At 44.3% G+C, this 15,930-nt stretch overlaps 1 protein-coding gene across 4 annotated transcripts in view; it reads right to left on the minus strand.

Annotated features, from left to right (window-relative positions):
• Positions 1-15,930, minus strand: part of LOC144279934 (26S proteasome non-ATPase regulatory subunit 4) — a 70,364-nt gene that overhangs the window by 30,469 nt on the left and 23,965 nt on the right. Inside the window, exons 6-16 of one of the 4 annotated variants that reach the window (XM_077841635.1) lie at positions 14,918-15,070; positions 13,254-13,553; positions 12,116-12,321; positions 11,369-11,452; positions 10,463-10,511; positions 9,940-10,024; positions 9,508-9,639; positions 8,374-8,503; positions 7,319-7,399; positions 3,612-3,696; positions 23-2,751 (exon numbers count right to left, since the gene is read on the minus strand). In XM_077841635.1, the coding sequence (XP_077697761.1) occupies positions 2,749-2,751; positions 3,612-3,696; positions 7,319-7,399; positions 8,374-8,503; positions 9,508-9,639; positions 9,940-10,024; positions 10,463-10,511; positions 11,369-11,452; positions 12,116-12,321; positions 13,254-13,553; positions 14,918-15,070 (1,308 nt within the window). In that variant the 3' untranslated portion in view covers positions 23-2,748. Of the gene's footprint in view, positions 1-22; positions 2,752-3,611; positions 3,697-4,394; positions 4,407-7,318; positions 7,400-8,373; positions 8,504-9,507; positions 9,640-9,939; positions 10,025-10,462; positions 10,512-11,368; positions 11,453-12,115; positions 12,322-13,253; positions 13,554-14,917; positions 15,071-15,930 lie in introns of those variants that run through there. The other 3 variants (XM_077841636.1, XM_077841639.1, XM_077841637.1) reach the window with 3 other exon arrangements.

The following is a 15,930-nucleotide window of genomic DNA, read 5'->3' on the forward strand; positions in this document are numbered from 1 at the left end:
AAAATACACACACCTTTCTGGGTTTGGTAGCACACTGTGTATTGTAATATCCCATCACGGCGATATTATCCCCTGTGTAGGACAGGCTCCTAAGAGACAGCTTTTGTTTTTAATATTCAATTTAACAGCCAACGATGGCAAAAGTGTTACAAGGTTAAAATGACAATATTCACAACACGGCACAAGTTGTTTCATAAGGATGTATGCTTGACAGGTCAGATCCTCCCTGGTGGATTGACGAAGCAGCAATGGACCCTGCCGTGTGGAATCAAAGCTGTCAGCGTAGACTGAGCAGGAAAGAGGTCCAGCCATCAGCAGCTCTCTATTCCTTCGCCCCGCATTTCAGTCCAACAATGGAGGGGTAAGGGTAGAGCGAGAGGCTTAAACAGAGAGCCAGGATCAAGGGTGTTGACCCCTCCCTTCACAGACCCAACTCTCTGAGCCATTAGCCAGACAGTGAACCTCGTGATGGAAATAACCGATCAAGTTTTAATACCTTACACCAGTTATCCTGCCACTTTTAGAATGCAATAAGCCTTTGCTGTTAAACCATTGCAAAGCAGAGGTTGATAATTATGATATATAAATGTCAACGCCCTCCCTCCCCCACCCTCTGCATAACTATTCCCAGAATAAAACATTTAAATACAACTTCATAAATATTAAATCATGAACAAAAAAACCAAAACTGAACTGGTTTCTTTCCTCCTGGTAAAAAAAGGATTTGAGTGAGGAGGGAAGATCAGAAAGCGTGTGTCTAATATAGACGGTTCATCAGGATATGAAGAATAACCTGCTGAGTAGAGGGGAGAAAGAGGGAAATTGCACTAGAGCGGTTTCCCATTGTCACTACACTGATCTTCAAGGTACAGGTCTCATCAGGACATTGCTTGACGTTTAAATCTAGATAAAGAGGTTCCAGACGTTACTCAGAGACCACCGCTTTCCTGCTTGACTAAATGTCTTTGTGTTTGGACACCTGGCTGGCTCTCTGTGAGAAAGGCTGTTCTGCCTTTCAAAGCTCTGTTTGTTTGTTTTTTAAACTAACAGCTTGAACTCTATCCACGTTAAATGTGATTGGAAAAAAAAAAAAAACCCCAAACACTCAGCCCTGATACATCAACTAAAAAACCCCTTCTAAGCTGCTACATTCTTCGGCTTTATTAGCAACGACTGCTAATCGGCATACAAAAAACTCTTGCATGTGCAAGAGCAACAATTTGAATTTCTCTATTTTTTAATCTGTGAAAAGGAGGTGGGGGAGGGTCACTGTTTTTAGGGAAAAAAGACTAAGATTCATTTAATTTAAAAAAAAACTTTAGTGAAAATAAAAATCAGTACAACATATGCTCAGGTTTCTAACCATGTGTCTGCAGCTGGTAACTTGGTAAGGACTGCCACAGTCTTATGTACAGCAAACGGCTAAGGTAATACAGCAATGCGTCTTTTCAGCTGATTCTAATAAGCCGCAGCCTTGGAATCAGAGCGCAACACACACTTGTCGAGGCAAAAAAACCCCCAAAATCTGTTGCTCTGCACAGAGACCCAGCAGCCATTTATATGGAGTAGCATTACGGGAATCTCTATTTGGAAGCAGTCAGAGCACTGTGCGCAAAAGGTAACCCTGATGCCAAGGGGTAAGAGACAAGCATAGCTATCAAAAGGGAATTTAGCTATTTTTTAAAAAAAAAAATGCAGGTTTTACAAGTTGTGTCCCAAGGAGGACACATAATACTGGGAAAAAACCAAGCAGGATCGGTTTGGTCCATTTGCTTAAGAAACACTGAAGGCTTAAAAATGTGCCAGGCACCAAGATCTCCCCAAATCTCTGTTGCTTCTCATTCTGTGGGAGGATGAGAGAATAAAGGGGTCATTTAAAACAGGACAAAGCAACGCAAAAACCTCTCTGACATCTTAAAAGCGTTGCACATTCCAAATCCTTCAAGCACCAAGCCATGATAAAGCACCAAGTCTTGTGGGCAGGTCTGTTCCATGTCACCTTCTCAGGATGATGATGATGATGCAATGTCATAAATGCATTAGAGACTACTGCTCCCAAAATTAGTTTATAGAAAAGACATCCATGATCAATACCTTTCATGTGTGACCAAAAAAAAATGTCGCTCCCCTTTCTGCTTCCCTCTGATGCGGGACATTTTTGGTGGAACACTGATAAAACTATTTTTAAAAAGAATAGATAATTGTTGCAGCCTAAAAGAAACGATATGACTGAATTCAAGAAACTTAAATTAATATAAAAACCAAACACCATGTTGATCTGTTGCAAAAACTGTTCCAACAAGGCTCCAATGTCCATTTCCCCTGGTGCTCTTCAGAGTTGACCTTTGTTCTTGCAAGGTCTGTGATGTCCTCAATCCTAGGTAACCAACTCCCCCAAAGCCAGTTCCTTTTCTCCAGAGGACTCTGGCCTGCATGGAGCAGCTCCTGCTCCTCCTTGGAGATGAGAAGCCTTGCTCCTGCCACTATTCGAAGAGAGGACAGCAGCAGAAAAACCAGATGCAACCAGCCACAGGTTGAGGGCTCTTTTTCAGAAGAGGAGGTTGCTCTGGGCTCAGTCATTGTTAATACTATGACACTAAGTATGTCCCAAGCCTTCCACCTTCTATGGATTCTGTCCGGATAAGATTTCTAGGATCAGCCGCAGGGGCTGAATGTTTGTCAGACTCTACGGCCCACGCAGAGTACAGAGAAATCTTCTGCTCACATCACAACTGTCCCTCTGTTATTTCACTGTAAAGAGAAAAATCAATAGGTAGAATATTCAGGAAGGTTTTCTAAGCAGTCTGAGTCAGTTTCTTCCTTGGTGAAAGGAGCTGGATTGCGAGGAGACAAGTCCAGTAGCAATGCAAAGCCTCACTGACATTTCAAAAACCAGTCTCTGAACAGACACAACCACTCTGTGCTAACGTGAGTGGCTTCAAGCGCTTCCTTCCTGTCCTTGAGTAGTCAGGGCAGTGGTTCTCAACCTATTTACCACTGTGGGCCACATGCAACACTACCTCTATGGCCCTGAGGATGTCACATGGGCTGCAGCTCTGTGCTGACTGGGCTGCAAGTTGAGAACCACTGATCTAGGGCCTAGCAATTCTTGGCCTCTCCGAGGCAGACACTGTATTAAAGGATGCTGTCTAGATAGGTCATAGGTTTGGTCTACACTTGACTGTGGTTTTATATGTCCCAAATCATGCTGGTGGTTCACTTTCAGCTTGGACCAGCGACTGGGACCCAGGAGCCCTGGTTCTATTCTCCGTTTTTCCATAGACCTGCTTTGGGCATGTCAGCTCTGCACCTCAATTTCCCCTCCCACTCCACGTGCTCTCTGGTGCAGAGTCTCACTAGATGTCTGCGTAGCATGCAGCACAATTAGGGTCCAATCTCAGTTGGGGCCATTGGTATCAAAGAAACGAAGTAATTAACGGAGTTAGTCTGTTGCATTTCGGGAGGCTCACACCCCAAGCACAAAACACCTGCATTTCCACCACCACAGGGGAATATTTCAATTGAACGCCAAACGAAACCTTTTTTTTAAAGCTGCGACTAAAACTGCCCGACAGAGCCCTTCTTGCACTTACGGAAATGCAGGCACTTACAAAGCTTATCTCCGTCTCTGGTACGTCTTCAAAATGTTCTGTCAGTTCTGAGGAGCGTTCTGTTACCAAAGGCCCTGCGGAGCCACTGGGGGAAACAGAAAAAGGGCACCTATAAAGCTGTTTCTTCTAAATAAGCCTTCAAAATTCTTCGTGTTCCTTTGGGTTTCCTAATACGCCCACAGTAATATCCAAGTGATGTATAAAGCATCTCTTAGCCACACGTGAGATGTTCCTGACTCATTGGCCACCTTGGCACGTGTACTTGAAAAGATCGCACCAGGAAAAAAAAAAAAGAGACTCCACCCCGAAGTGACTCTGCCAGTCTGGAATCCAGGTTTCCCCTCCCTGCCTCACAAGAGAGCTGTGATGTGTTACTGTCTCTCCGGGGAAGACTGCTCCTTTCCCACATTTTACATGGGTACTCCAGAGATTTTTATTCAAACAAGAACTGCACTCATCACAGACTCAAACTAAGGGGAGTTTCAGGCAAGCAGGTGGGGCCCACCACTGGGTGGTGACTCATTTAGGGAAATGCAAAGAAAGGCCAATTTACGTCATGTTTCCATTCCACAAACATTCCATCCCTAGTGTTTACACAGTTGGAACAGTCACCTTCCCTCCCCTGGTTTTAATTGCTCTGTTTATTGTGTAAACGTGGATCTTAAACACTAGATGAGAACGCTTATGGTTCAGATAAACCAATGGCTCTTCTTTACAAGCACAGTGGTTTTCAACCTTCTTTCATTTGTGGACCCCTAAAAAATTTCAAATGGAGGCACAGACCCCTTTGGAAATCTTAGTCTGCGGATCCCTAGGGGTCTGCGGACCACAGCTTGAAAACTCCTGCCCTAGCACACAGTTGGAATGTAAATAAATACTCCTAGCTGGAAGCCATTTCAAAGAGTCGATAAAATGACATAATGGGCTAGAACAGTGTTTCTCAACCTTTTCAAAATGGCAATCCCTTATTCAAAGTCAAAAATTTTCATTGTCCCCTAACATTTACAATAAAATAAGCAGTTGCACCAATGTTAAGTCTCTAATTTGCATGTGTGTTTCAAGAGGCTGACAAGACCTGACCTTGAAAAGGGCCAGGGTGCATGGGGAGTCGGGGAGAGAGAGTTTCTTTGTTTTAGATTGTAATTTTTTCATGCATTGCGACCCCAACGATTGCCTTCTGGGGCTGGCGATGCACTGGTTTCCAAATCGGGCCTTCCCACCCCTCCCACTTAGCAACACAGGACGGGCAGTGTGGTCATGATCTCCTGACTCCACTTCACAACCCAAAGGTTGAGAATCCATGAAGTAGATAAAGGGAAAGTTCAACCTGGTGAGCATGGATGTCACACCGTACAGTGCATTACACAGGCCAGGAGACGCTAGTCACGTTACAGTCACTGTCTTAAAGAACAGGTTTCAGAGTAACAGCCGTGTTAGTCTGTATTCGCAAAAAGAAAAGGAGTACTTGTGGCACCTTAGAGACTAACCAATTTATTTGAGCATGAACTTTCGTGAGCTACAGCTCACTTCATCGGCATGTTGTGATGGCATACGGAAAGCCACATGCTTCTGAAGTTGAAGGCACTTTGGTTTATGCTGCTAATGCACCCAGGGCTTGTTTGCTTCCAGCAGGCTACACCTTGTCATCTGGTGCTGCGTGCATCATTGGCAGGGTATGAAACGTATAGAGCAGTCTTCCACCCATTCAGCACATGAAAAGTGGTCACCCTGCAAAGCTAGGACCTCTGCTCAATAATCTTCTGTTCACTCACATTCAGCAGACTGGAGACACTGGAGTCCTTGTGTTTGGACACAGAGGGTACCACACATCTTTCCTGCCTAGATTAAGCCTCACCTATTTGAGTGGTTACTCAGGGCTGAACTAGCTACATCCTCTGCTGAGCTTTCTGAGCTGTGAACTTCCAGTCCCACTGACCTACACAGAGATTAAAAGGAGAGACCTCAGCTGGTGAATACAACACTCCAGACACTGATTTTACAAAGAGGGGAAAGTCTGGTGATAACCCACATAAAGCTTGTGTTTTAAAATTAAGAAATGATATCCTAATTTTAAGGTCATTTATTTAGTGCCACAGAATCCAGCAAAGGGATGAAGAGAAATCCCCCACCTAAAGCCATGAGGAAGGTCAACCTATGGAACTCAGTGCCACAGGATGCCAATGAAACACTATGGCTGAATAATTTATACTTTATTTAGCTGCACAGTTCAGGGATCTCAAAGTACTTCACAAACAATATGAGAGTCAATGGCAGAGCTGGGTCTAGATACACAGGGGAGTCCTAACTCCCAGCCCCATGCTTTTCTGGACTGACCCCTTTCTTCATTTGAGGTTATACAGCATATAAGCTGACCCCCAAGTCTCTCAGGGAGACATTCTCCTTCCCACCTGCACAACACTGCAGCTTTCTTTGAAGCACCAGGTATTGGTTACAGCAAAAGGCAGGACACCAGACTGAATGGCTCAGTGGCTCGATTCAGCATGGCAAGCCTACTCTGCCGTCAGTGCTGGCCCGGGGCACTCCGTACATAAAGCTGTGCAGGGGCAGCTACATATCAGTGGCAGGCACCAGGGGGTTTGCTTTATCCCTCACAAAGGCAGGCAGGATTTGCTGCAAGCACACGCTAACAGCGTGGTATTGCTTACAGAGCTCTGAGGGGCGTATCGTCTTCAGTGCAGACTGGGCACCGTTCACAGAGGCATATAGCAGCACTCCACAGCAGAGGAAGCGGCTGTGCTGCAAACCAGAGACAGGAGTAGTTCTTTCAACCTGGTATTGCAAAATAGGGGGCCCATCCCCTTGTGCTTAGAACTTAAGTACCGAGCAAATTAGTGCCTTTCCTGACTAGGTCTTCACCCTCACCTATTGGAGCGGAAGCTGAGAATTGTTCTAATTGTAGAGTTTTCAGACACGTGAACTTGAACTCCCACTGACCTACACAGAGATTACAAAGGTGAAACTCCACACTGAGTGGTAAATACAAAGCCACAGGCTTGCTGACTCTATAGAGAAGGAGAAACTCTGGTTTAATTCCATGTAAACAATTACTATAGTTATGAAACTACCTCAGTGCTAGTCTATTAATACAGTGCCCTGGAATTTGAACACAAGACCAAGACCCTTGCTCTAGCAATCTGTCCTCACTTGTATCTATGGGAGGTTAGAGAAAAGTAATTGCCTCTCATGATTGCTTGCAGGGGTCAGGAAGGAACTGCTTTCTCCATGTGTAGTGTTGCCCCATTGGCCAAGTGTATTAATGGATGGGTGCGGGAGGGAAGATGTTTCCCTCCCTTAAAATCAATAAATGTTCACAGGATTCCAGATTTGATGGACCAGCGGGATTAACCCAGCAGGGCAAATCCTATAGATGCTGGGAATATTATGTCATGCAAGGACAACACCATACCTTGAAGGCACTTATCGTTCCGCCTTCTAGCTTACAGCAGCCTTGGTGCATATGTAACTTGGTGCAAGCACCCACTGTGTTACATGGTATTACATTACATATGACGAATTCCCAATATGCAGAGCACTTATAGCCTCTGAACAGTAAAGGGGCACATGGCAAGTTGGTCAAGTGGTCCTACTAAAAACAGGCTACTAAGTACTTCATCTACAGGCAGATGAAGTCAAAATTCTGTTTAGAACTGAAGAGGTTTCAGGCAAAGCATGATCCTCGCCCTCACCTATTTGAGCAGATGACAGGAACTGTTCTAGCCAAATCCTTTCGTGGGGTTTCAGATTTGTGAACTTGCACTCCCACTGACCTAAGCAGAAATTAAAGGAGAGAGACCCTCAGTGGTGAGTCAAGAAAAAGCCTCAGACATGCTGACTTTATTGAAAAGGAGAAGATCTGGTTTAGGATCCCTATAAAGAAGTGTGTCGGAGATGGGCAAATTATAAATTTATAATCCAGTTCTGGCCCACTGGTTTGGACTGGGTTTGTGACATTCTGCAGTCAATGGACTATGATTAATGAGGACAGGATGTTTCTGATTATTTGTGATATGAGAAATGAGCATCAGAGCAGCTGTGTGCTTCCATGATCCAGACTGCCCCCCTCTTACAGCCCCTCCTATTCTCTACCATTCTTACCCCTTTTGCAACAAACAAAAGATTCAAGGGGGTCCTTTCATTGCTTCCTTACAGCTGTCTATGCACATTCATCTCCTAGCAGATGCACTTTTGAAATGCATTTTCTTTTGGCCTCATTTTCAGAGGTGTTAAGCACCTATAATTCTACTGGAATCCATGAGAGCTGCAAGAGCTCAACACCTCTGGAAAAAAAAAAAATCAAGTAAATTCTGTCGATCCTGCTTGCTACTTGCTCATGTTCTCCTGCATGTCTTTTTTTTTTTTTAAGTGACATTTCACCAGATCACCTACTGTAAAAGATTTCAAACGATCAAATAAAAAACCAAAGCTGCTACAGTTCAAGCAAGGAGCTAGAAGGCCAACAAGACTCACCACCTTACAAAGCAGAGGATGCAACACTGCCTTGGTCTTCAAACACAACACTGCATGTTAATGGTGTTACAATGACCCCTTGCATCTGGTACTGAACCGGTCTGGCATGTGTCGACTGCTCAAAAGACATGTAGTTTGAAAAGCATACCAAAAAACAAACACTCCATGAAAGCAGCAGGCATCTGCCCTGTGACTGATGTGATTGAAAGCAGAGTATCCCAGCCTGCAGACAGCAGTGCCCTCCCACGCACGGTTGTGATTAACGGAGAGGTACCTGTTGGCTGGAGAGTTAAGGCCTCCGCTGCCCAATGAAGAAGTGGACAAGGTTGTTGCTATGGAATCACTGTTAGCTTCGTCTACTGGAGGAGTTCTGGGAAGGAGATCAGGGCGACCAAGATGGAAACCTGTGGGAAGAGCAGAGCAGATAGCAACATAATGAATAGCATCCCCTGGCATCAGCAGCAATAACTAATCATTTGCCAAGATCTTCTGTAGCCAATGCTGCTTCATGTTACAGAAAGTCATCATGCAGGAAACTACACAACAGAATGGTCCAGTCCAGCACATTTGGTATCCATTCTCAGTGAATCCAGCTCTTTGTGATACAGTCTCTGTACCAACATTTCCACTAACACGCTGGCAGGGCATGATCCATAGGGAAGGAGATCAAAGCTCAGGACATCACTTAGGCCAATTACATAGGACTTACCATACTGGATCGGACCAGAGGTCCAATCAGTCCAGTATCCTGTCTTTATACAAATCAGTACTAGATGCTTCAGAGGATGGGGTAACAACGCTTCCGACATGGGATAATCCACCCAGACCACATTAGGTCTCCTTCTGACCTCTAAGATAGTCTTAAACCCTGAAGGCTGAGGTTTAAAGTCCCTTCCAGAATTTGTTACGATAAGAATATCCAGTTGTAATTCATATAAATGTCCAATCTCTTTTCGCTTCTTGCTAAATTAGTTCTTGATCTCATTCACTTCCTGTAGCAGTGAGTGCTACTGGCAAAGTATATATTATGTGGAAAAAAAGTCTCTTTACTGTTCCACCATTAATGCACCACAATGTTGGCAGGTCCCCAGTGGGCTGAGAGACGTTTCATGAAAGTCTGACAACTCCTCTAGGCCTGCTGAAGACCCCTCAGAATGCCACACCCCTTGAACTACGCAATATATTAATGGCTGCATCTGAGTCCTGGTAGCTGCGATTAGATCTGTGATCCCAGGATAGTGCTCTAGCAAGCTTGCAGACTTGGACAGCGTGTACTGAATGTCCCCACAGTCTCACCAGTGGAGGTCTTGGATCACAAAAATCTGGGCTGAACCAAGCTTCTTTTGCTGTTCTTTTTTTAAAAGGAAAGCAATTCCTGTCATCTGGGTTTTCTAGTATAGGCACCAACCTTGCTCCACATCTGCTTCTGCCGTTACTTGCGCTTTAGTTTCACACGATGAATGGTAAGGGGCTCCGCCTTGACCCGTCCTCCGAGGAATGGTTGTGCCAGACCGGCTCTTTTTAGAAGGAGAAAGTTTTACTTAAAGACAAAAGCAAAGAAAGATCTTACTTAATATCACGTTTTCCAGAAACAAAACAAAATCTTACATAGCAACATCCACAACCTTCCCCATTATTTAATGAGAAAGTGTTGCACTCTGAAGAAAGCTGATGGATTAAAGACCCTGCCCTAGGAGTTGTCAGTCACATTCTGCAGGGCAGGAAGATATACCAGTAACCCTGACACAGCACAAGTTTCCTACTGATCAGACGCACCTCCATTCATTCTCTCCCTGACTATGGCAGCCTCCCAGGAACCCACCTGTGAAGAGATACTTACATGGTATTTTCTTGAATGCAATGTTGCACATGAATCGTTGAAACCTTTCTGCATAGAAGCTGGGCCTATGCACAGACACAGTGTCCTAAAAACATCCAAGGGACAAAAGTTACACACGTAACTATAGTTCTAAGACAACATGGATTTCTTTTAGAGTAGGTTTACATTTGGAACAAGTATGGTCACGCTATATTAAAAGCATCTTTATAAATGATGAATAAACAATAAAGTGATTAATAGCTGCTGAAAGCATGAGTCGTATGTGTTATAAAGACATCAGTAGAAGTTGTTATAGATGGTTATAAGCAAGCTACTAACTTGGACTAAATTTATTGCATTTATTAACATCTATCAATAATTTGTTGATCTTTATAAACGTACCTTTACTATAAGGTCTGACCATAGATTCTACTTTAAAATACATATTTCTACACACACAACTATCTGTTTGATGGGATACCTGGTTTGAAAATATTGCTATCAGGTAATTTAAGAGTCCCAGGATAAAATTCTTGCTACATACCCCATCGTGCACCAATGCTTTCCATGAGTGCTCCAATTTCTTAACGAATCTGAGAAGTGAGATTTGAAAGCAGTGAACAGACCATAGTAATTTTCACATTTAGGCTTTGCAATCACTATTAGTAAGTTACGTTCATTGCTGAAGTTTGGCTTCTTAACATTGACAGATACAACAGAAATGCACCTTTTTCCTAAAGCCAAAGTAATTTACAGACCTAGTTAAAAGAATCTAAAAACATTCAGTAGCAGTTTTATTCTTTTGGGGGCAATTTTAGGAGGCACTGATGGCAGGGACAGAACGCCCATTGACTTCTAATGATAAATGTAAAAAAGATCTCAAACTGAAAAAAAAAAAAGTTAGCTAGAATTTCAAGCTAGCTGGAACTAGGGGTGTGGTAGCACCCCTGGGCTTGAGGTGGTTTCCACCATACACAGGGTTTACAGTTTGGTTCAATGGCTCTTAGCACCCTCACTGTACAAATTGTTCCAGCACCCCTGGCTATGCACCAACTCGACACCAACACTACAAACATCTAAGCAAAGTCATAAAACTATTTTTCATTCCAGACACTATGGCAATTTTAACCTACCACCTATTTTTCTCAGCCACTTCCTGCACACTCCCTTCAGCATAATCACCGAGTCTAAGAAAAACCTGCCCTGTAAGAGCAAGCCTGTATTCTGACACTGAATAAACGAGGGATACAAGGTCCAGAGGAGCATGCAGGGATTTCAGTTTATGAAAAACATCAAGGAAATGGGGCAAGAAAACTACAAACTGTTTGTAGTCTTCAGTAAACAAGCCAGAGAGTCTCAGACTGTTGCAACCAAACAGGGCCAATTTTATTACTGGAGGTTTATTTTATCCACTATTGTCAACATATAGGTGTCACGTAAAGGCTCTTACCTGTAGGACTGTAGCACATCAATAATACCAATATATAAAAGCAGCCTTTCCCCCTTTGAATTTCGGGCTGGAATGCCTCCCATTCTAGAAAACAAAAACAGGAAGCATGAGATTTGCAGGCTTTACCCTGATCAAAGCAGTTTTCACTCTACACAACTAAGCCTTACATGGGTTAAATGTTAAGCGGATTAACGAGTGGCAACATGCACCTACTGCTGAGCTGACAAACTCTAGAGAAGACAAATCAGAGCTAAATGCTAAGTCAGTAAGTTACCAAAACATAACAGGAGTTTATCCCAGTTTTCTGTACATTGTCTATTTTACTGAAACTGTGGGCTGGTTAATTGATAACTGTCCACTTTGAGAAGAATCCAAGAAACCTGGAGTATCTGGTGCTGGCCACTCAGAGACAGGAGCTCAGGTCTGATCCGCTACAGCAATTCCTATGATCCCTGGAGGCGATACTTAATATTTAGCTGTTTGAGTACAGCTTCCAGGTGTGGTACAGACACATTAATCCTCAGACATCCCAGTGAGGCAGGCAAGCAGAGGCACAAAGGACTTAAGTGACGTGCTCATGATAAGGAACTGAAACCAGAACTCAGGACTCCTGAATCCCAAGCCTCAGGCTCAGCCCTACATCATTGGTACCTAAAATCACACCTTCCTTATCAATCCTTGAATTTTACCGCATCTGCTCTAAGTATGAATTGGCCATGTTAATTTGAACAATCAACCCAGACATACTGGTCGTCAGTCTCTATAGTGCCGCCTCGCCGGGCTTCTCCTCGGATAGACTCCATAGCCGTGGAGTAGAGAGCTTTCTGGGTAGCTGGCCTTCGCGTGTCCGACTGGGCCGTCCCATCCATTATCGCACGCTCTCTCTGTGCCTGATCAATGTTATGGACGGCCACAAGCAAACTATAATCCATGATTTTAAAACTCTGCAGAACCTGGACGGAAACAAAGTCAATATGACACCATTTACGTTTTGCAAGCTACATGAATGGTTAAACTATTCCAGTTTTATGCATGCACTGAGTATTTTTGCGTAGTGTTCTGAAAATACCAAGGGGATGGCCTCTATATAAACACTCAGTGATCTTCACCCACAGATATCAATGAGCAGCTTTACAAAGGAAGGTAAAATATCAGTATCTTTCTTCTACAGACAGGGCAACTGGGAAAATGATTTGTGCAGGGCTGCACATCAGATCACTTGCAGGCACAGAACTCAGGTCCTCTGACTCTCCGTCCGGTGTCCTATCTGCTGGACCACACAGCTGCTCTAAAACTAGGACTCCTCCTACTGTACAAGTAGTAAGACACTATTGGGTGGCAGGGCATAAATTGGACTGCTCAGGGGACGGGGGAGGGGAGACTGCACCGTACCACTCTAGATTACTGATTTGAATTTTACCCAACTTAGAAACATTTGAACATGCAAAAGGAGTTTGTGGTCTGTCCCGTTCCCAGTGGACATCATCACACAAATGCCAACCAATTAGCCCTGTAGCTGGCAGTCATGGCAGAGGTGCCAAAGATTGAATGTATCACGGTAGCTGAGTTCCCTGGGTCAGAATTGAGTTGTACAGGGGGGGCAGTGTTTGGAGGGCGTAACTGCACTGCAGCTGCCTGGGCAGTGCCTTTCTGGGGGACAGAGGACTCAATTCTAGCATCTTTCACTTAAAAACTGCACTGCAGAATTATCCAGACTGTAGACACACAAAGAAAAAAAACAAACAAACAAAAAACAGGGCAAATGCCAGGCCTAAGAAGCTTTAGAGTGACCCTGGGGTACACACATTTCAAAAGGCATGAAGTAATCCACAGAGAAGGGGGGGAAATATTGGTCTCAATTCAGCTCATCTCACCCTTCACTCACCAAACAATCTCTCTGCAGCGTTTTGCACAAGGCATTGTACATATCAGAGTCTAGGAACAGGCCATCGGGGATGTCCTGCATAAAATCCAGGTCTTTGTATGTCGGGAAGACTTTTTCCCGCTCCTTCTGGGATGCTCGACGCTTATAGGTGGAGCCTTTCAAGTCATACTTCAGGTGCATTTTCACAGAGCGGGGCAGCAAGTTGTTCATCACTACGATGCGGATGTTCTTCCCTCCAGCCTGCACGCAGTACAGACCATAGAACTTAGGCAGCAGCGTCCGAGGATTCTGATTCAAGTTCTAAATGTCCAAAGACAGAAGACATAACTTCAGAGTCCAGGTGACTCCCTACATTCAGAGTGGCTAGCTATTTGCTCTTAACCGGTGTATCTGAATCAAAGCAACCTTGTCTGAGATCCAAAGTGATTATTAGCAAAGCAATGAATCAGGGATGGGTGAACTTGGGGCATAGATTGGTAACTCTAGGGTAAGAAATGTTTTCTCTGCAAACCTGAACTCATCAGATGCAGCTTTTGCATAAAGAAGGAATTTGCACCTTCATCCACACAATTATCTGCCAGAGGCGATCTGTGGCAGCCAACAGGGCAAAGGAGGATTTTTGTGCTTAGTCTTTTAGTTTGCCACTCCCTCCATAAGCTAGGCTCTTGCCAGATCTAATGCTAAGCAGGATAAGGGTGGGTGCATACTGGAATAAGAGATCCCTATAACTCTGGTGGTTGCAGAAACTAGCATTGGTCCAGTTTCCCGGCCTAGTAATATGGGCAAAGTGCTGGTGGTGCCATGGGTAGGTAAGAAGAGGTCTTAACCAATGCATGTATTAAGAATCCCATGGCACTTTTCTAAGCCAGGGACATGAACTCCATTAACCTGTTCAAATTCCCACTCAGGGAGGCAGTTAATAAAGCACTCTGGGACCATCTGCCATCTCTAGTGGGATTAGGTATATATTGTATGTTGGGGTTGGATCTGATTTTGTTCTAGGACTAGCAGGGCCCATTTATCTATTTATGATCACATTTTTAGTCTCTTTAGACAGACACTCAGAGGCCCTGGAATATGGGCATGTTAAATTTAAATAACAAAGTAGCATTGGTTGGGCAGCACTGATGGAACAAAGAGAATGGCCCAGAAGGGGGGAAAGGAAATAAGGAACTTTGCTAGTCTTTGCATATCATGAGTATGAGCTTCTTGCACAAAACTTGACTGAGCAGACGCACACATTCAACCACACACAATCTAGCAGTGCAAGCCTGAATGCTAGGCAGGTCCCTTTCAGGGAGACGGGCACTCTTCAAAACAACCCAAATGAGAAAGTCTGGTGCAAACCTTCCTGTGCCGGCCCAAAGAGCTCCAGCAGCCTCTAGTAGTCACATGCAGGAGGGTGTATCAGTATTAGCCAGCAGAGGCAAAATGCAGTTGACCAACCCAAAGGGCTCAGGTCCAGATTTTCAGAAGTCCTGAGCATCTACCCCTGCAGCAAATGGGAGTGGAGTATGCTCAGCATCTCTGAAAATACGGCCTTGAAACCAGTTGTAAATCCACCGCCTCGCATGTGACCTGCCAGTTACGACGATATTCTCAAGTTTATGCTGTCAGAGAAACATCATTACAACCCACGCAGAAAGGTCACCCAAGCAACTTACCATATAGTAACCCGGCAGCAGCTTTTGCAAGAACTCTGCTTCTTTGTGCTGAACTGTTTTAATGATAAACTCGTCATCACTGGATACATAGAAGAGGGAACCACTGGCCCCGGAGTTGGAGAGCTCAATGAGTGGCTCACTGCAGAGCGAGTACTGAAGGGGGGTGGGGTGGGTTTGAATTAAAAAGCAAAAGCGTAAGATAAACAGGTAACAAAGCACAGGCATCTTTATCGAAGCTTTAGCTAAAGGGTCAACTTGAGTGTCTGAGTACATGTGTTCTAACCCACGAAAGCTTATGCCCAAATACATTTGTTAGTCGCTAATGTGCCACAAGGATTCCTCGTTAATTTTTTTTTTAGAGATGGCGTCGTTACACATCCGCACAGGTGCCTTTGCAAAGCACTTTGAGCAACCCCAGTGAACAGCAGCATCATATTTTGCCCACAAAAACAGATAAGTATACAATTCAGTATATAGACTGGTTAGTAGTTCATTAAGTTAGATAAACTAGAGATGTTTTATGAGAATAGCAAGTCATGGCACAGCTTTTAGAGTTGGGGAAGCATCCAGCATGACTGTCTCTGGAATCCGTGGCCCTCAGGTTAATGCTTTCTCATGTCCATAACTTTGTGCTAGAACATGTCTTGTTTGGAGAGATTACAGGTAGGCATGGAGATGTAGTTATAAGACTGTGATGTCTCAGCAGCTCTGCTCCCTCCCTCCCTCCGGGTTTCTCGCAATTAGTAGTAATTTGTATTAGCACAGCACCTAGGAGCTCTAGTCAAAGACGAGGACCCCGCTGGGCTACTGCAGTCGCTTGCTACGTAAAGGAATGGTTTGGTTCCTTCCTGAAACTACTGGCCCATTGACCAGCTACGGGGCAACATATTCTGGCCAACCAAGGGGCCCTATAAGCAAGGATCACACCTCATTTGAATAAAATAGAGGTAAGAACTGCTGCATCCTGCTCCAATACAGTGGCACAATTGCAGAGATTACCTGGCCCAGTGTGC

The sequence above is a fragment of the Eretmochelys imbricata genome, chromosome 24, assembly GCF_965152235.1.
Source record: "Eretmochelys imbricata isolate rEreImb1 chromosome 24, rEreImb1.hap1, whole genome shotgun sequence".
Lineage (NCBI taxonomy): Eukaryota > Metazoa > Chordata > Testudines > Cheloniidae > Eretmochelys > Eretmochelys imbricata.